We start from the raw sequence: 27,325 nt of genomic DNA on the forward strand, positions 1-27,325 counted from the left end.
ATATTGATTTGCAAATATATGTGTTAGAAATACTTAATCAGTAATTTATCAGACTAATTGATGAAGATGAATGTGATGAATAGTTTCTAACACTGAAGTGTTCAGCAGGAAGCTCAGGCCATTTAAAGGCCCTTGCTCTTGTTTGTGTGAGAATACTTAGATGCTAGATTTCAATGAAAAGGTGCAACCGCATATTGATAATCTGAAATCAAACCTATGAGTCCGTATTATTTGTATTTGACTTGATCCAATTGTTAGATAACTAACAATTCAACTATCTTATTTATTTTTAATTTTTAAATATTTTAAATTTTACTTTTTTTTTTTGAGATGGACTCTTGCTCTGTCACCCAGGCTGGAGTGCAGTGGCGTGATCTCGGCTCACTGCAGCCTCCACCTCCCGGGTTCAAGCCATTCTCCTCCCTCAGCCTCCTGAGTAGCTGGGACTACAGGCACGTACCACCACGCCCAGCTAATTTTTGTATTTTTAGTAGAGATGGGGTTTCACCATGTTGGCCAGGCTGGTCTTGAACTTCTGACCTCAAGTGATCCACCCGCCTTGGCCTCCCAAAGTGGTGGGATTATAGGTGTGAGGCACCATGCCTGGCTTCAATTGCCTTATTTAAAGTGAAGTCCACATGAACACATTCTCCAACCTGAAAATACATCAGCAAGTTCTCCAGTGACTTTAGGTAGAGTCTCAGACTGGATTAATGTATGTGAGACCAGTGCTCTCAGTGTTAGTGAGGATTCCTATCAGAATCCTCATCCTAGAGTGTTCTAGGATATAGGGATACAATAATTCAGAGTGCAGGAATAAAGAAATCTGCCTTCAGGTTCAGAGCCATATTATGGAAAACCCTCAGTGACCCTCAGGGTGGCAGAAGGATATTTTCCTATCAAACTTTCACCGTCTTAGCATGCTATTTATTGGCAAATTTCAGGAATGAGGCAGGGAGTTTCTGTTCATTTCCTGTCCTGTGAAAGTGAATCTGACTCCTTGGATGGAGGAGTCTTTTCAGGCTGCTTGGTCCACCTCCACTCGGATGTCAGAAGCCTCTCTCCTCCCAGGAGAATTTGAAAGGCAAGAGGAAATAAGATCCAGGACCATAATGGCGATAAATTATTGAATCTTCTTTTCCAATTTTGCAATAATGAATCCAAATAAGATTTTGCTAGTGTTGGTAGACAGGATGTGCTCTATGAGCCAATAACTTTTTAATTCCAATTAGGATCACTGTGATGCCTGAGAGGCTAAACAGAGACAGAGGGTGCATACACAACAAAGAATAAAGTTCCATGAGAGATACCCACATAGATGCTGAGGACAAAGAGATCAGGCAGGGTATAGAGCTGCTGATCCTAAAGTCTGCAGTGTACATTTTTAGGGAAAAAAAAACTATGGGTCTTAACATTTAGGCCACACTCAGATGCCAAATCATCAAAAATTAGGAATAAAGCTAAAAGAGGAAAAACTCTGCGTCCCTCTTTGTCATCAGCTTGGATATGCTGGTCTACCCGGCAACACCGAGCAGGGGTTAGACACACTCGAAAAAGATTGGTTCACGCACCGTGAGCCAGTCACTGCACTCCACCTGCAGTCTAGTGGGAAACAAGAGTCTATGAAACTAGCAAAGAGAAATCTCAGAAACTTGAGATTGTTTTCAGACCCAGCTATCTCTCAATAAAGCAGCTAGGAATTCCAACAGACTATTTCTTCTTTTGTTAATCCCTAAAGGAATAAGGGTTCAGGCCATATCTATCCAGCTCTTCTCTCAAAGAAACTACGCTTTCTTTCTAGAAGTGTTAAACAAAGCAAAGGGGCATGGGGGAGAATGAATTCTGTATATTCCAAGGAATTCCAGCATCCAAGTAAAAACTACAGAAAGAGAAGCTGAAAACATGTTCAAGGTCTACCAGAGAAATTTTCTGTAATTTATTTCTAGAGTCTAAACAGTGCTTGTCACATAGTAGATGCTCAATAAATTTTGGTTGAGTGAACATTCTAGCTACCAATGGAAGATATAAGAATGCCGAGTAGTCTGACTTGGTACAGTTGATAGGAAAGTTTTCAGTAAAACAAAAACAACTACTCCATTTCTATCCAAAAATATACCCCAAATTTGTAAATATCTATATTTATTCTAGAATTATTTAGAAATATTTTAAAAACTTTCAAGAGCTTCTAAAAATGGAAAAAAAGTCAAGTAAAGTTCCAGTTATATGTAAAAGTATTGTCTTTTTAATGCTTTGGTGTTATTGGTCTAGCTGTTTTCATCCAATATACCAATTTACTCTAGCTAATATTGCAGATGTTTGAAAGAAAACCTAGTATCTATGAAGATGGACTATTTCTCCAGGAAACTAGGTGAACACCAAGTAGGCCTCCCAGGATGCAAGACTGGTTTGGACCTCAGTCTTATATGTTCAGAAACCCGATATGTCAGCACACTAAGGAGAGATCTATCGCTTAGAAGCAGACTCCCAATGGTCAACCTCACCACGACTGACAGAAAAAAACAGAATGCCAGTTGGCCAATTAAAACGAAAAACAGGACTCCCAAGAAAACTGGCATTCTTTGGCCCAGCATTTCCGATGGGCAAGCTCTAGAGAAAGCTGAATTTGAAATCCTCAAGTTGCTTTGGAACATGGAATGAGAATGAGACGTCTTAGCTACAGTATTCAGGTATTCACAAATTCCAGGCCAAGGATGCCTAATGCATCTTTCCCTACAATAGGGATACATGTGGCCCCTAGATAGACTAAATCTTTAGATCAGGGCACCTCAACTCTGAGCACTATTTGGAAGGGCACTGCCAACATCTGCATCTATGACTTTCTCTTTGCTATTCCTCCTCTACTGAGTTTCAATTCAAAATAATACATTCTTTTTTTTTTTTTTTTTTGAGACAGAGTCTCACTCTATTGCCCAGACTGGAGTGTAGTGGCACGATCTCGGCTCACTGCAAACTCTGCCTCCTGGGTTCAAATCATTCTCCTGCCTCAGCCTCCCGAATAGCTGGGACTACAGGCGCCTGCCACCACACTTGGCTAATTTTTTTGCATTTTTAGTAGAGACAGGGTTTCACCGTGTTAGCCAGGATGGTCTCTATCTCCTGACCTCGTGATCTGCCTGCCTCATCCTCCCAAAGTGCTGGGATTACAGGTGTGAGCCTCCACGCCCAGCCCAAAATAACACATGCTTACTTTAGATATGTTCATATCTTCAGTTAGTTCTCAAAGTGCTAAAGATCTCAGAGACTGTCATTCATTCATTCGACAAATATTTGTTGAGATCCTATTATGCACCACACACTGATCTGGGCAAGAGGATACAGTAGGGAACAACAGACAAAATCCTTGGTTCCCATGAGGCTGACATTCCCTTTCTTTATTTTTTCTGCCACTCTGCCTCTTTAAGATGACTTTGCACTATGGGCTGATTTAATTCTCTGAGGCAATCAAATTTCTCATTTGTGATCATATATTTGCCATTATGTACTGTTTATAATTACAAAAAACAGGTGATATCTTCTATTAAGTTTTTTGAAAAGCAGAGAAAAATGTACAAGTTCAACAGGTGATTACTCTGTTGGACTTCACAAGCAAAAAGGGAATTTCCAGATCACCTTTATCTTGCTTGACATACCGGAGTGGTGTATTTTCACCAAGAATGGAGAGCCTTGTGTTCTTCTCTGGGTTACCCCCACTGAAAGGGCTTTAAATGAAAATGTGAGGGAACTGGAAAGGAACATAGGACTAAGAGTTGGTATATGTGTTCCAGAGTCTGCCTCGGCTAATACGCAGCCACAGATCAGGCAAGTCAACTGAGTTCTCTGGGTCTCCTATCTTCACCTTTAGAATGCCAGGGTTTGCCTACATCACTAAGGAAACAAAAGCTGGGAAATATTATGATTTCGCCTGGTAATAGGAGCCAAATCTTATTCATCTTAATCTTTCTTTCAGGGCCTTGAGCTATGCCCCACACATCCTGGCTGCTTCATAACACCACTTCATCAAACACTGAACCTGTAACACCAGTGTGACAGCTGAAGTCACTGATATTCCAGCTAAGATGTTAAAATTTTTTGTTGTTTAGCTATGGAATCCTTTCCTCACCTAAATGGATGAATCTGAGTCTTCTCTGATGAAGCAGAGGGAAGGGATGCCAGAGGGGGTCCCGTCAACACCTCCCCACTCCCACTCCAAAGAGGGCTCTGCAGAACAAGCACATCTAATTGGCATGTCTAGAGGAGCACATAGACCAAATTTTAAACATGGCCACTGGTTCTGAAGGGAAACAGGAGCTTTTAAGAGGATTGTAATAAGATTTTTCTTTTTAAAAAAATTAAAAAATCTAAAAGCATTATGCAGAGGAATTTACTACTGGCTGTTAGTTATTTTGGGGCCAAAAGACTCTCTAACCCCATGCTAAGCTGTCTGATACCTTCATCAGTCATTGTCTGCCTCCTGTTTAGCTGTGTTCTCTGGTTAAACCTCCCTTTTCAGAATCTCACATCTGCCATTCTGGTCCTGACCTTTTCTACCTACCAGATTAACACCCTCCAAAATGAACTTCATCAGCCTCCTCATCTGCTCTGCCTCCCCTGGACCTGCCCAGTCCCTTGGCTATCATCCTCAACTACCTGCGTATCTTTCTCATTCAGCAAATTTTTCCATGAATCTTCCAGAAATGCTTCCAATTTTGATGCCTTGCTCACCCTATTAACTTATACAGTTTGGGATTTCATCATGTTTTGCCTGGGCTATTGCATTAGCCTCCTAACTGATATTCACACCTCTATTAATTATTATAGCAGCTATCATTTATTAGTGTTTGCTATATAATCAATACTTTGCTAAGAGTTATACATTATCTCATTCAATCTTCCCAATCTAATTGGGTATTCTTATTGCCAACATACAGCTATGAAAACTGAGGCACAGAGAAATTTAAATTACTTGCAAATGGTCACACGAGTAAGTGGCTTAAAGTCTGTTTGACATTTTAAGTCTCTCTCCCATCTAACTATCTCCCCACACTGCTGCGAGAGGAAGCTTTCTAAAACACAGGTCTAATGATTTAATGATAGTCCAAACCCCTACCTTGGCATTAAGGTCTTCACAACATATCCACAATGTGACCTGTCAGCTCCAACACTACTACCCCTACCACACATAAGTTCACATAATGGCCTACCAAGTCCAGGCTATTGGGCAATTATAACATCTTCCTGAAGTGCCATCCTTCCTCTTATCTGCCTGGTAAACTCTCACCCAGCTCTCAAAACCCTGTTTATATTTTTTATTTTAAGTTCTGGGATACATGTGCAGAATGTGAAGGTTTGTGATATAGGTATACACGTGCCATGGTTCAAAACCCTGTTTAAATGTCAATTCCTAGATGAGTTTTCATCAATTCCCAAAGGCAAACCTGGTAGTTCCCTCCTCTGCAATCCTACAGCATTTTATTCAGTATCTTTGTCATAGAAAAAACAAAAAACAGAAAGCATTAAAATGTATCACAAGTGTATCTGTCACATTGCTAATAAATAAAAATAAATAAATAAATAAATAAATAAATAAAAATAAAGTTCCTGAATGACAAGGTCACAACATACTAATCAGAATATCCTCTCAATGTACTTTGCCAGGTACCTGGCTCAGAGTTGGTACTCAATTAATGCTCATCGAATGAAATGTTCTTGCTGTCTCCATTTTTCTGAACAACATTCATGTTTCTTCCCAAAGCAATCTGGCCCTGCCTCAGTTACGCTGCTAAAACTCCTGTCCTGAAAACTACCATTGTATATGGGAATTAGGGGTAGCAGTTGATATTTGCCTTGAAAAGGATAAAAGAAACACAGGATGTTTCACTATTAATTAGTTCAGGTTTAGTTATAAAAGCACATTTTGGGTTAGAATATGTTGCTTTGCATCTATTTTGTATTAGTCAACACCTGGCTGTGATAATATTTTAGTTCTTAAATATCGCTCATCTTTGTAACCCTCAGCAATAAAGCAGTTGAACCAATAATGATCATTTTCTCTGCTTCACTGGCTGGGTCTTAGGAGAAAATAAGCCAGTGAGCGGGAGGCCAGCCCCTCCGATGCAAGGGAAGATGTGCCAGCATGCTGCTTGTTCTGCTCTAATGGGCTAGAGTCAGGGTAGGGCTGAGCTGAAAATGGTTGCACATCTTTCCTGCCTAGGGGTAATCTTAGAACCATACTTGCCCCCCTCAACAACCACTGGACAGAAGCTAAGTCAGAGGGCCCACTTCCACAGCATCCACTCTAAGCCACAGCAAATGGGAAGGGAGAAGGCCTGATGTCCTGGAAAACCCCGCCTTGTGAACAGAGGCTGGAAATCTGGAGGACACATTTTCACTTCATTCAGTACGAAGGCTTAAAAACTTCCTAGTCTGGCTCATTGTGTTTACTGTGCTCACTATGTTCATCTTAAGAGCTGTTTGCAGCAGCCAATAACTCTTCATTGCCAGCCTCTACTGCAAGACTGTGGCACCTGAAAGCTATACATCCCTTCCTTCTTCCAGCAAGTTCCAGGCTGCTCCCCTTTCTCCTGGCTGCTCCTTTCTCTGGCCTCTCCTCTACCTCCTTAATGATTCCTCCTCCACCACCAGCCCCATAAATAGTATTCAGCAGGAAACCATTCTCTCCCGCATTAAGGTCATTGGCAATGTTGTCTTAAACAAGACGGCTTCCAAATCTCTGGGCATTTCAGCTCGAATGGGGAATAGCCCATTGGCACTCCTCTTTGATTGTCCCCAATGACCTCAAAATGAGAGGGTCTCAAACTAAACATTTTCATCTTTCTCCCTCCTGCTAAAATCTATATTCTGCCTTACCTAATTCAACGAACTGCCGTTCTTTCATTAATTGGTCCCTTCCTCCCCACTCTAAGCTAATCAATGAGCAAATCCTTGCTGACTCTACCTGTGGAGTAGCTCTTGAAATCCATTCCTTCTCTCCACTGCTTTAGTCAGGGCTTTACCCTGTAACATGTTCTCCCTGCTTGAAGTCTCTTTCTTTACACTTGTCTTATGGCCACTGATACTTGGTATCTAGACTGGCAATCTACACATTTGTAAGAATTTCTCCATACTAGACTGTAACTTCCTTGGATAGAGAAACCTTGTCTCTCTCTTTTGTCCTATTATCCTTGTGACAATACTGTGCTTTACACACAGTAAGTGCTTAAAAAATAGACTTTGGCAATAGAGAACAGATTATCTTAAAGTGACTGCCGTTGTTCTTCCAAAGAGCAGATCATTACATAATTAAATATTTACTCTAACTTATTCTGGCCCAATTAACAATGTTATATATACACACAGACCACACACACAGATATACACACACACTGTATGCCCTTAGATACCTTTAAGTCAATCTTTTAGCAAACACAAAGAGAGGCTCAATCACCCAAATAATTAAAACATAAATTGGGTTGTATTTTTGTTCCTGGTCTTCCTTGAGGAAAATGACACAATGCTTAGTAGCAAATGAGAAATTATTTTGCAAATCTATATCCTCAAAATGCCACCAAACATGGGTCATGCATCCTGCTTTCTTGCATTTTGATCCTATTGCTATGACTTAGTGTGGTAATTATATTACAAAGCTATTATTCGATGAAATGAAAATGGCAAAACAATTTAAATGCTTGTCTAAAAAGACTCTGTTAGAATGCAATTATGAGTGAAAACACAATGGCAAAATAATTGAAATGCAAGTCTGGAAGGCACAGTTATGAAAGCATTAAAATGCTCCTGTTGGGGACTCACAACACTGAGTGAAACTATACACTCCTGGGGACACATTTTTAATTCACTAACGCAGGCAACATTTATGGGCAGATGAGAGTATCTGTGCTCCAATTGTTCTGCAGCATTATCTACACTTCTAAATGCCACCCGGGGGTAGGTAACATCACCAGGGTTTCTGGGTTTGGAGGATGGTTTGATAAGAGAACCATATGTCATACTGTGTTTTCATACAGCACCAGGAAGATAAAGGCACAGGGCAAATTGGGCTTAGATTTTTCTGCAGTATTTCCAGTATAAACGGTAGGATCATAACATTAAAATATTTTTATTCTAAATATAAGCTGGCAATTATTAAATATTTATGTGGGTATATTTCTAAGGGTCTATCTTCTTGACACATTCTGCTGATATATTTCTTTAGCAAAATCTCAATACATATTTTGATGTCTAGGCTTATAGTTGTATACACTTGCTCACCAAAAGAAAAAAAACAAAAATGCAATACAGTGCTAGATACAAAATCAATCTGCTGAGATGATCAATTTGATGAATGACCAAGGACCCTCCTCTGAAGCGTGGTGATGTCTGCATTTGATAGTGGAACACACAAATGAGTGTACCAGCAAAATATGCAAAATATGCTCCTGACTCCCACCCCTTCAACCTACACAATCTACTTTCATGGATCCATTTCTTTTAGCTAAGCATAAAGAAACGAATACTAGGAGTGGGTCATATAAAAGAAACAAGTGTTAAACGAATAAAAAGATGTATATCGTTTTCTCATTCATGATAGTCTCTCTTGTGTTGTCATAGAGCAAGTTAGGATATGGCATTTAATTTTAATCACTCAGAAAATTTCTCAGCATCAATGACAACAACATTACTTAATAAATTTACTAGGTTTCCACAAAAAGAATTGTATACTTTTGTTTTTGAAGATTTAAAGAAGTCCCTTGGAAATGCAGATACAAAGTATTCTTACTTTCTTTCACAGACTCTGAAACACATAAAGATTTAATATGCACATAAACGTGTTTTCTGAGGCAGGATTTGCAAAAGCAGTTTGGAAATCCTCCTGATTTTATATACCAAGTGTTTGCTGTGGATCCCTAAACTGCTGAGAGGATATTTCACTGCATGCTTGCTTCTTGCCTACTTATTTTCCCTTGCACAAACTCAGAGAGTGTTAACTATAGCTTTGTAAAAATATAAACCTGAGTGCATGGTAACTTCAAAACAAAAATCAAATCTGCTGTATAGATATTTTATAGAGAGGTTATATTATTAACACACACATTTAAATACTTATATGATTCAAAATAATATAAAGAAGTTTTTCTAGTTTGGACACAAAGTTACACACCTTGAAAAAGATTTAAAAATCACCTATAGAAAATTATACGAATAAGGCTAGTTGAAAATCTAAGCAAACATACACATAGATAATAGAAACAATTAAAGTTATCAAGTTCCTAAAATAAACTACTGTATTACACATAAAATTTGACATTTGAAATCACATTTGTCAGAGTTTTACAGAACTAATCTCTGTATTTAGAAAAGTGTTAAATATAACAGCATTACTAACTTCCAAGAGAGTAGCTTTGGAATTTAATAAAGGAGAAATCAATGCAACTATGACAAAAATATAAGTTAAAACATACTATAACTTACTTTGAAATGCATAAAAATAAATTGGGTTGATGGATGGATGATAAAGAAAATATAGTAAATGTTAACTATAGAACCTAGGTGGTAGGTATACACAGGTGTTCACTATACAATTATTTTGATTCTTTTGTATGCTTAAAATTTTTTGTAATAAAAAATTTGTTAGAAAAAATGCAGTGCTCTAGATGAAAAGCATTTATTCTCTATGTTGATAACTTTGCTTAACAAATAAGCCAGTTTCAGAGTTGGTCTCATGGATACCACACACTCACCTAGCCATCCAGATCCTGAATTTGGGATGCAGAGGTCTGTCTCAGCACTGGGTAACACGAAGCCAACGACAAACACCTCTACACCATCTGCCATAAGAGCCATGCCCAGGACGAAGAAAAGGGCCCATTGAAAACGACCATGACCGCATTCTTGGATTATCAGCTCATACTGCTGAGCTAGCTCTTCCTCGTCAGCTCTTCTTTCTGATTCCAGCTCCTGCCGGTCCTTGTACTCATCGCCCTTGGGCTGCCCCACTGACACGATGCTGTCCTTTGCTTGGTTCATACTGGGGATGCCCTGATACTCCCCCTCATAGATCTCATCATCTTCATCATGGCCCTCAGTGGCTTCACTTGAGCCTTCATCATCGTTGGCCTCCCCATTATAGGTTTCTCCAGCCGGGTAGTAATCATCATCGTCTTCTTCATCTTGGAACCGACTGTAAGACCTCTGGGTGTATTCATCCTGGGCTCGGTCCACGGCTTGATTCACCTTCTTTACTGTTTGTTTCTTCACCTCTCTGGCAATGTCCTTGGCACCCTTCATCAGTGAAGTCCTATCCTTGTAAGAGTCTTCCATCTTTTCTCGACTGATGGCCAAAGAGAAGATGGGAATTTTTCACAGCCTCAGTGGTTCAGCTCTGACGGCATCATCCACTTTGGGTTCAAAACAGAACTGCAAAAGAAGAAACAGAGGAGATATTCATTATTCCTTTCCATATATTTTTCTTCTATCTATTTCTTGGCCTCTTTTCATTGCCCCACAAACTACAACACAAAATTAGTTTTTTGCTTTTTTTTTTTTTTGATCTCACTGTATACACATGTATACCCTATGCTGCTTCTCTGCTTAAGTGTGAATGTCACTTGGAGTATTTAGGGTTTTCACTGCTATCATTATTATTTTGTTTTAAGGAATTCTATCCCCAGGGTAACAGTACACGGGAATTCCCCTGAGAATAAAACAGAGCATTTTGCATCTTTAAAAGTACACCCAACACATTTTGAAATTGCTATAAGCATATACCTTGATTGAGAAAAACAGTATTGCTCACAGACACAAACAAATATTGCAAAGGCAAAACCAGAATATTAGAAGAATCCTACTGGGCCTATTTCCTCACATTGAAAAGCAAGCAGCCCCATATACAATTACTATCAAACTATAGCTATGTTTGTAAAATTGGATTTCCCCCCTACTTAACATTGTATTTCCTTCTAACAAATTTTAACAGAGACTCACATGGCACCCCAAACAGACAAGGAGTATATTCCCCTAGTATAGTGTCATATCCATAGGATCGTCACAGTTCATCAAATGATTTTACAGATGCATTTGATATTGAATTAGAACATATTGTTGTTCGGTGGGAGGAGTCTGCCCTTTCAGAAACTACCCCCAGGTCATCACGGACAGGTAAGCTCCACGCCATGTACCTCCACAACCCCACTTCTATTTTCTTCATCTCTGGATACCCAGTACACACACACTCTCTCTCTCCCTCCCTCCCACCTCCTCCAGCTGCCACTCTGGTTAGCTGCTGTTTTGGTAGTAAAGTCTGGACCTTTCATGACCTGTTATTTGGTTTTCTTTTTCACTGATAGCCCCCTCATGCCTTGGTTCCTTGAATTCAGGCTGACCTCTTGGCAACTTGTATTCCATTTGTCCACTCAGCTGCCTCTTCTGGTGGCTCATGTGAGTCATCGTCAGGTTCATCCTTGTACACAGATGATACGGAGGTTAAAAAAGTCTTTCTCCCCCATCATTAACTCCCCAAGCCTTAAGCTACGGCAGCATTCCAAACATTGATTTATATAATCGCCATTTCTACTTTTTCATTTTGTACCTAGTTTAAAATATTTAAAGTGGCTATTACTAACATACATTTAACTACTCATCCAAATGCCACAATCAAACCCAGCAATAAAGACAAACAGATGTTTGTTTATAAATGGACCTTGCTTCATTCCCACTGAATACCCACAAATGCCCAGTAGGCAAAACAGGAGTATGACTCTCACAGACCTGTGTTTTGGAAGATGATAAAATGAAATTAAAATAAACATGTGATTGCAAGGTTTACAACCAAATGTTTTAGTAAACGATTTTTCTGTTTGTCTTCCCTTTTTTTTAAAAAAAAAAAAAAGTAAGAGGAAGAGAAAGGGAGGAAGAGAGTGATGGGAGAATCTATGAGAAAAGTAAGAAAAAATGGAAAGGTGGTAACAAAGGAGGCTGAGGATGGGGTGCTCAGAAACTCAAGAAGTCAGGGAAAAGGGGCAGGGAGGACAATGATGGAATTAAGAGACATTCCCTACTTTAAAAATTAACAGACAATCAGAATATTTCTCAGTATAAATAAAATAAACTGCCATCCTATCCATTGAACGGATGATCACATCAGACACTGCACATCAGCTGCTTCCTGTACCCAATCAGCCCCAGAAACACCATTAAGTGAGCTCCAAAGACCGTTTCGTTGAAAGCAGAGTCTGCCAACAACCGTACGGCACCACCCCAGTGCCTTTCATAATGGAAAGCTTCTGCCATAGCTGTTTCTGAGAAATTGTACATCAACTGACTGTGTATGGCTTTTTTGCTTTTGTCCTCAGCCACAGGTATCCTTACCACATGCTTTACAGGGTTTTCATCCCTAAAGAGGTCCTTGTATAGGAGCCACCTCTGTAAGAGGCAAGAGGTATGATATCTTACATGTCATGGTTATGACTGGAAAAGTGGACAATTCTAACCCCCTAAGTAATCTAAGCATTTGAGCAATGAGAAATAAAATAAAATAAAAATTTTACAATTAAACATTCCAATTTTGAAAAAATTCTTATAGAAATCTTTGTTTTAATTCTGGGACAGAACAAAGCAATGTGCACATATAAGTTCTTTTTGTGTCTCAAGATTTCTCATCCCCCAAATCGAAGCTCAAGTAAGTTCCTTGAGGGAAGAGACTTGTTCTTTAGTTTGTAGTCTTACTAAAGCAAAGAAGATTTTTCTTTGCTCTTTCATAGACAGGAAATATGAACACTTATTCAAAAATGCTATATAAAATTAGATGTTTGCAGATATCGCCTTTGGGGTAAGCTGGTGAAGGGTACAGGGGTCTCTCTGAATTATTCCTTACAACTACATGTGAATCTACAATGATTTCAAAATACAGAGTTAAACCCAAACCCCAAGTCTGTACTATCTCTATAAAGCCATCTTGGAATATGTGCAGGATGATTGGCTGGGGGCAGATGATTCAGGGGCAGAGTTATAATTCTGCAGCTATTATCTCCCTCTGGTAAATGGAAAAAAGGAAAAAGCTTGGCTCATTCCAGATATTGCCAGGAAAATGGCAGATTGATATCTACACGGGAAGGTCATGCTTGAATTAAAGCAGCAATTCTCAAAGGTGGGGCTTACACACCAGGTGTGGCCTATAAGTAGGTCCGCGAGCAGCTGTTTATAGTATCATCCATGTTTACTTTTGTTTCTCGAATAAATTACAGAGTTTCACCACATAATATGTGTGGGACTTTGTTTCAATGAAAAACAAAACAAACCACCTTGATTTGGTGCTTACTATGTGTGAGGCATTGTGCTAAAAACTTCCTGTACATCCTTTTATTCTTTTATTTAATCTTTACTTCAATCCTACAAAATAGATATTATAGTCCTCCGTTTTGCAGATGAAAAAATTAAGGCTTAGAGAGATGAAATAGCCCAAAGTCACAAAGCTTGTTAGAGGAGATGCTGGACTCAAGCTCAGATGTGTCTGACCCCAAAGTCTTATCCCTTATGTTCATCTGCCTCACACAGTGGTCTCACTAAAGTCTTATTAAATGAGGTGGCCTTCTTCCTAGTCATTTCAGTATTTCAGTAACTTTTTTTCCTACACTAGAATGGTTTTATACCTGCTTCTCTAAATTGTCTTTTACATCCTGAAGTAAAGAGAATTGCTGTGAGGCCTTTAATCAGTGATGAGCTTTATATGGGTAATAATTTTAAAATGTGGTCTTGTTTGTTCCAATAAACTGCCCTAGGATGGTGGCTGTACTTCAAAAGATAATGTAACCCTGTTAAATAAGACATCAGTGGGCCAGGACAGCAGGAAAGTAGGCAAAGCAATGAAACTCTAACAGCCTCTGATTAAGTACATGATGCTCCTCGTTTACTCAAGTCAGTTTCCTTCTCCACGAAATAAGGGTAATAATAACCACCTTCCAGTGTTGTGAGGATTAAATGAGTTGTTTACATCAGTTTTAGGACGGAATCTGACACATATTCAGTGGTTTCAATTCAGTTTCCCCAGGAACAGACCTAGCCATAAGGAGTCAGCTGCAAATCACTCATTAAAGAGTAAGGGAGTCAGGGAGCAGGGTGGGGAGGGGGCGACGGAAGCAGGGCTGCAATTTTAGGTATTGTACCATGGAGCAAGCTTCAGGAGGAACTCTGGAGTACAAGTTATGCCTAGGAAGTATTCCCCACTCAGGCAAAGGTGCTGGGCTTTCATAACCCCATGCCAACTATTGGCTGAGGGCTCCTGGGGGCAATGATGGAATGTAGGAGCTTCCTATTCTCTGTATCAAAAGGCAAGGCAGTTCCAGTAGCCTGAGGGCAGTCCTCTGAAGAGCTACAGGTGCTGGCCAAGGAAAGCAAAGGCACACTGAAGCCAGGTGGGGAGAGCACAGGATGATAAAAGGGGTCCAGGGACCCAGGGCATTAACAGTATCTCCTGTAATAAGCACTTGATAAATATCTGTTTAGATCCCCTACTCACCATGCTAAGCTGCAGGATACATAGCCGATTAAAAACAGCCTTTATAGACGTGGCTGTTAAACCAAACAATGTTCACAGCAAAGTGAATCTGATATAGTCAATGACATGCACGATCATTGTGTGTGATATTTTGCATAAATATGTAAAATATAAAGAATAATTATACACATAAACATTATTCTGGCAAAACGCAGTTTTGTTTTGCTCCTTCGATGGTTCATGACAAACACACATATCCAATACCACTATATACTATTTTAAAACTTTCCTACACAAGCTGCCACCCTACACAACCCTTATACAAAGATGTTTCTCTTGGTGTTTCCCCACACCGCCCAAACATGCAGTCTTTGCTTCACTCCTCATCACCACCATCAATCAAAAGATCTTGGATAGCTCCTCCTCCCCCAAATGTTCTAGAATCTTCTGGATGCTGGGAAAGTCCATTCTTCTAACAACCGTATTTATGCAGATTTAAAGCCATTGTGTGCTGATAGAGCAATGATAGCAATAATCATGGCTAATCTGTTATTATGTCAGCCATGTGCCCCTCACTTCAGATGCATTATCACACAATAATGCTCACAAACATTGTATGGGGTAGGTACTTTTAAAATCCCTACTTCACAGATAAGAAAACTGAAACCTGCCCGGGAATAATGCGACCCTATGCAATACTACGCCAGAGCCCAACCACATACCCACTACATCTGCTTCATTTTCACAGAAATTTGAGCATGTGATGGAAATAGGGATCTGAAACAGCATAGGTGTGTAGAAGGCAGCCCCCATGCCAGTTGACTCGGGCTCTTCTAAAGAACTTGCAGATATGTAGTGTGCTGGGATTGGGCAGAGGGGCTCATAACATCCCTCTTCCTCTCTTAAACTTGGATCTAAAGGAGATATTCGACACAGAAGACAAATCGCGAACTACTTGCCAGCTGACTGGACAACTGCATCCAATTTTATTCCTGATGCCACACCTCCCTCCCAAGTCAGGCATGCTGGGCTACACAGGACTCCTTCTGGAGTGGGGTGGGGTTGAGTGGGGAGCTTTCCATGAAGCTTTCCACTGAGCACATCTTTGAGATGAAGAAATAGAAATTGGGCCTGTCCAAATCTCTGACATTAAGTGTTTATTATTTAAAGACACCTCTTGCCCTCCAACCCTCTAAACTACCTGTATGCCTACATTTTCATTCTTTAAGGTGCAGTTCAAAAATCACCTCTTCCATGAAATGAATTTCTTTCTTTATTGCTTAGCCTAATCACATCTTGCAAGCTAAGTGTAGCTGGTTTCCTCTTGTCATTCAATCACGTTTTCCATTATGCTCATCAATATATGTGATGGCCTTCCCTATTAGAGTGTAACTTTCCTGAAAGCAGGAAACTTTCCTGAAAGCAGTAAAATAAAACAGCATAAAGTAATGTTATTGGGTATTTTGTTTGTTTGTTTTTTGAGACAGAGCCTCACTCTCCCACCCAGGCTGGAGTGCAGTGGTATGGTCATGACTCACTACAGCCTCAACTTCCCAGGCTCAAGCAGTCCTCCCACCTCAGCCTCCCGAGTAACTGGGACTACAGGTGTGCACCACCATGCCAGGCTAATGTTTTATTTTTTGTAGAGGTGAAGTCTTTTTATGTTTCCCAGGCTGATCTAGAACTCCTGTGCTCAAGCAGTCCTCCTACCTCAGCCTCCCAAAGTGCTGGGATTACAGATGTGAGCCACTGCATCTGGCCTTAAAGCAATGTTATTAAATTAGGACTCAAGCACCATAAGGGGCCAACTTTTAGTCCCTCCACTTTCTTTACCAGGCAATTTGTCTGGATCAGAAGTTCCCCAAGGTGCAATCTGCAACATGTGGTCCTATAAGGTGCTCTGAGAGGACAAAGTTGTATGGTCATATAAATTTTGGAAGTTTCTGTCTCACACTTACTTCATGTGGAGTACGAGTAGGAGGGTTACAGTACAAATCCTGTTATAAAGAACCTTGCTTAAATTTGTTACCCGATTATTTCCAAACTTTCCTAATAACAGAATTCCCCACCCTCAACATGACACCAGTGAGCAGTTCTCATTATACACTTTATGGAAATACTGTATTAAGAGGAACACTAAAATCCTTTAAATTCTAACATCTCTATTATAAAATACCATAACACTAATTAGAATTAATCGAAGCAAGCAGGATAAAAGGCAGAAAATCTACATTAAAATAATATTTCTAAAATAAAATACAGTATTTCTTTTAAATGTATCAAAAACTGAAACTAAGTTTTCCAGATGTAATTGCTTATGATTTTTAAATAGACTTGCTATAAAAATAGAAAGTATTTAGCATATCTGTGTATTTTTAAAGTAATAAGTCATTCAAAGAGTCTGGAAAGTTTAATTTTAAGTATATTAACATTCATTTTTATGCCATTTTGACACAGTTAATTTGCTCTGTGAAGAATAAGTCTCATAAACCAGGGTAAACTTGACCTCAGCAGTTGTCCAAATCTCTACAAACCCCAGATTAGTGAAATCTAAAGGGCTCATACAAATGATAAACCTGTTTGCATATATAAACTTTTGTGAAGGTCCCAGAAATATCCTCAAGTGAGTCAAAGTGGGAAGTATCCTTCTTTGAAGAAATACTTGAATTCAATTTAGTACAGAATCTTTCCTTCTGATTACAAAACCAAAGCAGGCTTATTTTAAAAAGAACTGGACCAACGCATACCAATTTGGATGGCTACTAGCAAAAATCAAACAAACAAAATAACAAGTGTTGGCAAGGATGTGGAGCCACTGTGCACTGTTGGTGGGAATATAAAACGGTAGAGACTCTGTGAAAAATAGTGTGGTAGTTCCTAAAAACATAAAAATAGAATTACCATATGATCTAGCAATTCCACTTCTGGGTATAGACACAAAAGAATGGAGAGCAGATTCTAGAGAAGATATTTATACATCTATGATCCTAATAGTGTTATTTACAGTAGCTCAACCCAGGAAGCAACCCACTGGCCCATTGACCGATGAATGGATAGGCAAAATGTGGTGGACACAGACAAGGGAATATTATTCAGCCTTAAAAGGAAGGAAATTCTGGAACATGCTCTAATATAGATGAATCTTGAGGATACTATGCTAAATGAAATAAACCAGCCACAAAAAAGACAAATACTGTAAGATTCTATTATGAGATCCTTAGACCAGTCAAAATAATAGAGACAGGATATAGCATGGTGGTTGCCAGGGTCTGGGAGAAGGAGGGAACGGGGAGTTTTCAGTTAATGGACAGGGAGTTTCAGTTTTACAAGATGAAAAGAGTGATGGAGATGAATGGTAGTGTTGGTTGCATGTTATGAACACATTCAATAGCACTACCTGTACACTTAAAAATGGTTAAGTGGTAAATTTTATGTGATGTTATTTTATCACAATAAAATTGAGGGAAAGTAATAATTTAAAACCTCCAGAATCTGTGAATGTGACCTTATATGGAAAAAGATGTAAATATGTTAAGGATCGTGATTATCATCCTAGATTATTCAGGTGGGCCCTAAATCCAATGACAAGCATCCTTAGACAGAAGAGAGAAGACACAGAGACAAAAGGAGAAGGCCATGTGAAGATGGAGACAGAAATTAGAGTTACACAGCCACAGGCCAAGGAGCACCTGGAGTCCCCAGAAGCTAGAAGAGCAAGGTGGGAGTCTCCTTAGAGAGAGTGCAGTTCTGCTCACATCTTAGTTTGGGACTCTGACCTCCAGAACTGAGAGATAATAAATTTCTATATTTTAAGTCATCCGGTTTGTGGTAAATTGTTAGGCAGCCACAGGAAATTAATACAAGATCCTTTTCTTGTTGAATTTTAAGAGCCCTTCATATAGGAAGGATATAAAGTCTTTGGTCATATATGTTGTAAATTGTTTCTCAGATGGCCTTATGTACAGTGTTTTTCACTGTGAAAAGCTATTAAACAATTTTTATATAGTCTATTTAAAGGTTTCTTTGTTCATGTTTTCTGCTTTGTTGTAAGTTTATCAAGGCCCTCCTGAACTTCCAAAACATCCATCTATATTTGTTCTAATTAACTTTTATTGTTTAATGTTTTGTTCTGGAACTTTTTTGTTATATGAGGAAGGGATTTTAAAAAAAATAACCGAATATCCAGAAATAGTTACTAAAATGCCATTTTATAAGAGAAAAAATTACTATATTTATTAGTATCTGTTCAGTTTTTTATTCTTCTGTTGCCTTTATACATTTTGCTTTAATTTTTATCACTTTGTTACATGTTTTAATATCAGTGCATATATCCTTCATGCTTCATCTTCTGCAAGTATTTATTGATTATTCTCATCTACTTTTTCCTCCACATAAACTTTAGAATTGCTTAGCTACTTTTCAAAGAAACATTTCATTAGGATTTTGCTAAGTTTATAAGTTAATTGCAGAACTGAAAGAGTCATCTCATTTAGAAAGACATCTATTATTCAAGCTTTCTTTTATGTAACTCGGTGAAGTTTAGATGCATTCTTCTTACAGTGCCAGTTATTTAATGAACAAGATACATACCTATATATAGAAAATATATATTTAAACATTTTAAAATTCATTTTATATTTGCATATAGTTTTCTCAAAACCATGATATATAATTGGCCACAAACTAGTTTCTGCCAGATCCATTGGGTGGGTCAGGAAATGTGCTGTCTACTGCAGTAAAACATCAGGATTCATGGGGAGCAACTCACTGAATTCCATTTGTGGAACAGAGTGGATACACTACAAATAAGGGTCAGACTTGCTTGAGGATAATTCAGAAAGACAAGGCTCTGAACCATGCTGACAGTCCTAGCTCACTTTTCCTCTCCATATCCTTCTGTAGACCTGGACCCATCTTGGGTAAAGTATGTACAGGAGCAACTTTCAAGAAGAGCTGGCAAGCGCACCCAGATTTGAGCCCAGGAGGAGTGCAATACTCCCGGATTCCTGTCCCTAAGTAGTTACCAGGATCTCATAGCTCTTTGGGGGAAACCAGATGCCCAAGGAGCATCAAAACAACCTGCATTATGAAGCATAATCAGCTACAACACTGTCGTACGCAATTCCTGCTCCTAAGTAACAGTGAGACATTCTCTTCCATCCAATGGCCAAAGACATTCTGGCAGATGGTTTTCCCTGAATTAAACAGGCACCACCAGACTTGAAAGGGACCATCTGTGAATGTGATAATGACTACTCAAAGTCAATGTGGTCAGTTATGCCTCTCTCACTGGAACTTATGTAAGGGAAACTCAAAGAGAAACAAAACCAGGACCTGAATACCTTCCCAAAAGGCGAGGCTTGGGGAAGGCAGTGGGAACTGGGAAAAGCAGAAGTGGGAGGAGGACTTCCCTCAACAATTCTGCTTTCCTTTCCTGGGTTTAAAAGATCCAATCACTCATTCAGGAAGTATGTATTCTGCACCTGTGATGCGGTGGGAACTCTTCTGGGAGCTAAAAGTCAGAGACTGAACAAAACACACGAAGTCCCTGATTGTAGGAAGCTTGCTTTCTTGAGGCAAGACAGATAGCAAAACAAAGAAATGTAACTCCACGTAGTGGTGAGTGCCACAAATAAAAACAAGGCAGGGTAAGGGGTTAGAGCAGCTCCGTCCCATAGAACATTCACAATGGTGGAAATTCTGTATCTGATTGTCCAATAAAAATATGATAATTTAAATTTAAATGACCACACACGCTAGCAGCTACTCTATTGGATGGTGCAGGGTTAGAGAGTGCGGGAGGTGCTGCTCTTCTAGGAAGAGCAGCCAAGGTAGGAGACTCTGAGCAGAGGAAATTTAAAGAGACGCCCGATTAAGGCTAGGGCATGGGCCATGCTGCTACCCAGAGGCTCAGAGACTTCCAGACATGGAAGACAGCAAGAGCAAAGGGGCTCAGGCAGAGAATGGCAATGAGGCCAACTGGCTGAGTAGAGCCAGGGAGAGGGGGTCAAGGGAAGTGGCTGGGACATATCACTCAGGACTTTTGAGAGCTACAGTAAGGGCCTTGGGTTCTCTAAGAAAGATGGGTTTAGAGTAGGGGGAGGTGACAAGATCTAGAAGAATGTACCCTAGTGGAGCATAAAACAAGGAGTTCTTTTAAAATCCTATTTACCTAGATATTGGCAATGCCTCCTTTTCTTTTATTAAATCTCATTAGCCTTGCTCTTTCACATTTGTTATCCTTTTTATTCTGATTACAATCAACTTATAATGAGCGTGACATCTTTGAAAATAGGTAGCATTTATTAAATGTCATTAAAGACAGGTTTGAGGAAGGAGGAGGACAGTCAGAGGGAGAGTTTCACAGTGCAGACAGAGCAGTCAAAGAGAAAAATCCAGCTCTTCATTGTACCTGGTAGGTACTTGATAAGTATCTATGATCAACAACCCTTCTTCAGCTCCATGTTCACTCAATCTCTCACCGGAGCTATTACAAAATAAGACTAGTTTCTCTTTCCCCTGTATGCCTATCACTAAAAGTAGAAGAAAAAGAATCTATAAATTAGATATTCCTGTATTGCATATTTAAAACTTGGCTATAGAGCCAAATACTGGTGTCAAGCAATTACTCAGACTCAAAGATGGAAAACTAAAAGCAGTCAGCCATCCAGATACTACTTCAGTGGGACCAATGCGCAATTGTTCCTATATTTATACAGAAACTCTACAACATCCCTTGAGTAAACAGGTGTCCTAGACATATTAAAATGACCTAATTTAATAGACATAAACAGTGAGCTTGTTTATGAGTCAGACACACACTTGGGCTCCCATACTGCCTTTACCACTTACTAGCTTTGTGACATTAGTGTAAAATGGGAAATAACAGTGCTGTTGTTGAGATGAAATAACATCAAAAGGCAAATCATAGTACGTGGTACCCATTCGGTAAATGCTAGTTTACTTGAATTTAAAGAAGAATAAAAGAATATAATTTATAATTTATGAGTCAGCAGTGATAATACCGGCAATTTCCTATTTTGAAAGGAAACATGATTGTTAAACCTAAGTTGGCCATGCCTTTCCCTAGCCTGCAAGCACAGGCTGGGAGTCATGAAGCCACAGCATCCTATTTCAGAGAAGGCTCACCTCCAGTGTTTACAGCTGTTGCTGAGCTACACACCCTGGGGTTTAGCCTGCAAAAGAAAGCTCAAAGAAGAATGTCTACTTGTCTGCCTGTCTTTTCTGAGGGAATCAGGGCAATGTGATTAACATACTTGCAGAGATTTAATGCAATTTAAAAGCATAGCCAGATTGATCAAGTCAGCCTCATTCCTATTACATTGATAACAGCAAAACACATCTTCCTGGACCTCAGGAAACTCCCACAGATGTCAACAAGAGGAGGAAACAGAGCCCCCAGAGCTTGCACTGTTCTCCCTCTACTGGCTAGAAACGTTTTATTTTCTCTTTCTATTTTGTGCTTTACTTAGTAAATATTTCATTTTGCAAGGTTCTTAGGGCGGTGGCTATAAAAAGCAGCTGTCTTTGTTTACTCAGCACCTCCTGAACACCATGATAAAATCCACTCCCAGGGCATTATTCCCGTGGTGATGGGGGATGGGGAGGGATGCTGTACTCATTGTTTCCCTTGCTTGTGGCCTCTAGAAGGGAGGCATCAGGGACTTACTGAACACCTCCCCCAGTGCTCCATAGCTAAATGGGAGCACAGCTTTGAGACCAAGGTGTTTCAGTGGTGCACAAGTCCCCACAGAGTCATCTGCAAAGCATGAAAACTGGAGCATTCATTTACTTAGCATGTGGTGTTCTGCCCAGGGTTCTGTTGGTACGTAAGAGATGTGTGCTGAGAAAATGCCATTCAAGGCAGGGCCCTGCTGCCACAAGCCTGGTGTGTGTGTGTGTGTGTGTGTGTGTGTGTGTGTGTGTGAGATTGTGGGGAGGAAAGTACCAATCTGTGCATTAGAAAGAGTAGCATAAGAGATCTAGGTAGCCGCTGAGAATGGGCATTCTCTCCTCTCTTTTCCAATAAAACCTTCTCTTTATTGTCACTGGGAGAGAGTTGCTAAACTAATTCACATCCAACATATAAATAAATGGCTAAGGAATTCCTACAGTACTTCTCCTTTCCCTGAGGTATTTCTCTCTTAATTCCTTAGTCCAAGAAAATGGGTAAATTGTGGAATTTCAAGCTCAGTAGTTGGGTTTATAAGTTAGATATTGGGGGACAAGGACTTCTTGGCTTAAATCCTACCAAGTGGACTACTGAATATTCCACCAATGTTTGAGAACTGATCTGGCCTCCAAAGCAACAGTCACAAGGGAAGTCAGAATTCATCCATCCACCCAATCAGACTACAACTGGATAAGGGAAGGACCATGTTTTAGCTCATCTCATATTCTTCATAGCCAAGGCAATCCTGGATATTCATTCATTTACTCATTCTTCACACAGCTACTTTGCACCTGCTCCACAGAAGGGTGTAGACCATCCTTACATGCTATACATACAGGAACTAAAGGCACAGACCCTTGCCAGCAAGATATTTTCCATTTAGTAGGACCACCTAGCAAACAAACAGACAATTATATTATGATGTGATAAGAGCAACGTGCTGACACGTGGTATTACAATATTATGAAGTGAGGTCTAAACTGAGTTGGCCAGGCAAAAGGTAGACAAGTAGAGGTATTCACTGATTAAGGGCTTGCTTATTAAAAGACATAGTAAGAATTCTATGCTCATAGGGATATGTTGAAATTTTTTAAAAACACAAACATTTACTGAGGCTTTTGCAAACCTATACCTGTGTTAGCAAACAAAAATAAAAACAAAAACAGATTCCAATGCCTTCTTCAACTGTCATATCTCTGGGCCAGTAGTGTAACTCAACCTTGGCCTTATTGGCTAAACTTAAAATTTTAAATTTCTTCCTTTAGCTTTTTGGTGTCTTATCTCCCTGACATTGTTATCCACTATAAATTAGCGCCATGGAAGAAGGTATAAAGGCACTTTCGTGACTGACAGAAATATATGATTGACATCTGATTATATACAACAGTATTTTCCAAAATTCATTCTGGGAAATAATTTTAAAGTCTTCCTAAAAAAGAAGGTTAATGGTCAAATATGTTGAGGAAACACTTGTCACTTTCTCTCCACTTCCACTACTCATTACCTGGTCTAAGCCACCATCACATGTCACCTGAACACTACAAGGGCCTCCCTCTTGGCATTCCTTATTCTACCATTGACCCTCAGAGTCCCTTTTCCACAGAGCATCTAGAAAAAAACCTCACCAAAGGTGTGGCAGGAAACCTCACTCCCCCACTGAAAACCTTCAGGGGCCTCCTCCCCATCCCCTCGGTCCCACAAGGCCTCGCCTGCCTCCTCTCTGGTCTTGCCAGCCAGACTGGCCTCTGAGAGGCCAAACACTTCCTGCTTCCAGACCTTGGCAATTGCTGTTCTCCTGGGTTGCGGTGATCTTCCCCCAGAGAATAGAGGCTGGCCTCCCTCCTGCACTTGCTTTTGGTGTCCTTTTAAATGTCACCTCTACATAGAACCTTCGACCACACCACCTAAGAGTGCCAGTGCCTCGCATCACCGTGCCCTGACCCTTTATGCCATTTTTCTTATCATCTCTCACCATCTGACAACATATGACATATTTTGTATTTGTTCATTGCCTGACTTTCCTTGCCAATCATAAACTTCATGAGAAAAGGACTTTTCCTGTTTCTTTATTAGTTAAATTCTAATACCTAGCAGAATGCCTGACACATTCTAGAATATTCATTAAACAAATGACTGAATAAAACACTAAGTTAAGCAAAGTTAAAACTTTTTTGCAGGCCTTCTGAGAGCCTTTGATATGCAAATATGGATTGTGACCTTTTAAGAAAGGAAATTTATCTGACCTGAAAGCACTTTATTGGCAAAGCATGTTACAGAACAAACATTCCCAGGACAAGTGTCCGGAAACCAGGGATAACACACATCAGGGGTGACAATATTCTTCTGGTGTTGCCAACAGGAGAAGTTTCAAGAAAGACCAAGGACTTCTCTTGCTAACAAACATGACTCACACAATGCAGGAACAGGAGAAATGCCACAGCCTCTCAGTATAATACTGAGAAAGCAAATTGACTTTGATATTTCCTGGTCTAATCCCAGGGAGGCAAATTAGCTTGATGCTATCACTAAGTAGTGAACTGTTTCTGCCATGGCCAGTACGGTCTGGAGAAAGACGCCTGCCTTTGTCTTCCAGTCTCCATTGGCAGCAATGGAATCTAATTATAACAGTCCCATAGGTCACTCTCTAAATGGAAATACACTGCTGAAAATATTCAGGGTGGAGGGAGAAGGACAAAATACATTTCTTCGCTGGAAAGGTGCCTTACTTTACCCTCTCTCAATTTCTCTCATATAATTCACATGAATTATTTAAAAATATTCATCATTAATAACCACCTTTGCTTTAGTCATAAGAAAACCATACGTGATTCCTTAAGACAGACAGGTCTAGATATAAAAGAAAGAAAGAGTTAGTGAAGAAACTTATCATTCAAAGCGCATTAAAAAAATAACTCCCATAGCAGACAGATCTGATAGACTCTGCTTCCATTTAGAGGATCTTTTAGAATCCCTCCCCACCTCTCCCCCCAAAAAAGGTTCCTCACTTGGTGTATAACACAGAGATTCTAATATAGGCAATATTCAACTCCCAGCCCTTGGATTTTCAAGGTTATGCATTCATGGGGTATCATCTGCATCGCACATTTACACTTATAAAGTAATTTCACATGTTTTGTCTCACTCGATCCTCATAAGTACCTAGGGTGGATCTTACAGAAAAAAAATTGAGATGGAGAGATGCATTGGGACTGGCCCAGAGTCACACAGAGCCGGTTCTAGCAAATGTGAACCCATGTCTAAGACTTCTGGCTTTGAATCTTGTTCTCTCTCAGCTGCTGAGCCCTGGGGAACTCCCAACACTCATGTTCTTCGCACCCTTGTGGCAGGCAGGCAACACTGCATCGGCTTTCCGATATGTTTCATCCCATCCTGGTTTCAGAATTCAGTTTCTAATTTCTTGATAAAAGGTCCATAAGGAGACAAATAGAGAACAACAGAGCTATGCTGTGAGGCTGGTGCCGACGGGCTGCTAGGCTGGCTCCTGTGCCCAGAACTCACTTCTGCACACCAACCTTGCAGCCTCTGTGATCAAATGTGTGCCTCAGCACAATTACTTCAATTCAGTGACTCGTGAGACTTCTCTCGATTGTCCGACTGCAAATGTTAACTCCAGAAACCCGGAGGGTCTGCTAAATTAGAAAAATAGCTCTTTCAGGAACATGCCTTTGCTGGAGAGAGTGCCCTGCCTGCTAACTTCATATGAAAATGCAGCCATTTCACCCAGGTAGATTTCTACCAAAGATATTCATGCCCCCTACTTCCTGCCAGTCACAGAGGAGGCACCAAGTGACACTGTCCACCATCCAAGCCATCCACTTCCCAATATGCACAACAAATCATACTCCATGCCCTTGACTTCAAATAAAGGGTCTCCTCAGTTCCCTTCTCTGTTGCCTCCGCCCCCACCAGCCCTTCTCATTGTTTTGACATAACCCCGTAGCCTCTCTCCTATTCAGCAGGGTTCCTTTCCTAAAGATTTCAAAAAATATAGAAGTCAGTCCTTTGGGACAGCATGTTAGAAAACACAATTTGGTTCAGAGGGACACCACTTACAGTTGTTAGGTGACTAAAAATACTGTGGATAGCCATACTGCTGAAGAACTGGACAGGTCATAATGAAATGTAACCACTAATGTGTTATCCTATTTCTATGGAAAATCAGAGTTGACTTAAGTCATTGTGGATTTAAATGATTTTTCTAGACAAAAACCACTGTATTAGTTCCCCAGTACTACTTTTCCCAGTGAAAATATACCACAAACAGGATGGCCTAAAACAATAGAAATTCATTGTCTCACCCATTCTGGAGGTTAAAAGTCTGAAATGAAGGTGTCAGCAGAGTCTTGTTCCCTCTGGCACCTGTAGAGAACCCTTTCTTGCCTCTTGCCAGCTTCCTACGGTGGCCAGCAAGCCTTGGCATTCCTCAGCTTGTAGGTGCATCTTTCCATTCTCTGCCTCAGTTTCTCCCTATGTGTCTGTGAAAAATTTCTCTTTCATAAGGACACCAGTCATATTAGGGCCCACCCCAATGATCTTAACTTGATTGCATCTGCAAAAATCTTACTTCCAAACAAGGGCACATTCACACGTATGGGAGGTTAGGATTTTAACGTTTCTTTTCAGGGACACAATTTAACCCATAACACCCATCCTACTAAAGAACTGACTGTAAATGAAATGAACTCACCTTTGATTATACTTAAGAAGAATTATAACATATTTCATTGGTGTTTCCCTGTAATCATTCCCCCTCAAATTTTTAAGTGAGGTTTGCAGATACTTCAAATCTCAGCTAGATACTGTTCATTGGACATAGTAAATGGCACTATTCTTGTAATCTCAAGAGATTGAGCCCTTTGCAACTCTTCTGATAATAGACTAGAAAGAAGAAAGATAGAATATTTATGAGCACAAATGAACAATCCTATCACTTTTCTTTTCTCTTTTCATTCATTCTAATTCACTGAAACTTTCAACATATTTTAAAGTTATATGTAATAATACAGTAAGCAGTTAAGGCTTGGAAATTAGACCTCTAACACAAATTCTTCTTTTGAATCTCCTCCTCCAAGTGTTTAAAAGCAAAATGGTTGGTTCTATAATTATAAATTCACAAAGATCACCAA

The 27,325-nt window shown here is 39.8% G+C and overlaps 1 protein-coding gene across 1 annotated transcript in view; it reads right to left on the reverse strand.

The window, feature by feature from the left end:
* Nucleotides 1-27,325, reverse strand: part of SV2C (synaptic vesicle glycoprotein 2C) — a 252,207-nt gene that overhangs the window by 192,071 nt on the left and 32,811 nt on the right. Inside the window, exon 2 of the mRNA XM_007975799.3 lies at nt 9,735-10,410. Within this exon, the coding sequence (XP_007973990.3) occupies nt 9,735-10,314 (580 nt within the window). The 5' untranslated portion in view covers nt 10,315-10,410. The remainder of the gene's footprint in view (nt 1-9,734; nt 10,411-27,325) is intronic.

The sequence above is a fragment of the Chlorocebus sabaeus genome, chromosome 4, assembly GCF_047675955.1.
Source record: "Chlorocebus sabaeus isolate Y175 chromosome 4, mChlSab1.0.hap1, whole genome shotgun sequence".
Lineage (NCBI taxonomy): Eukaryota > Metazoa > Chordata > Mammalia > Primates > Cercopithecidae > Chlorocebus > Chlorocebus sabaeus.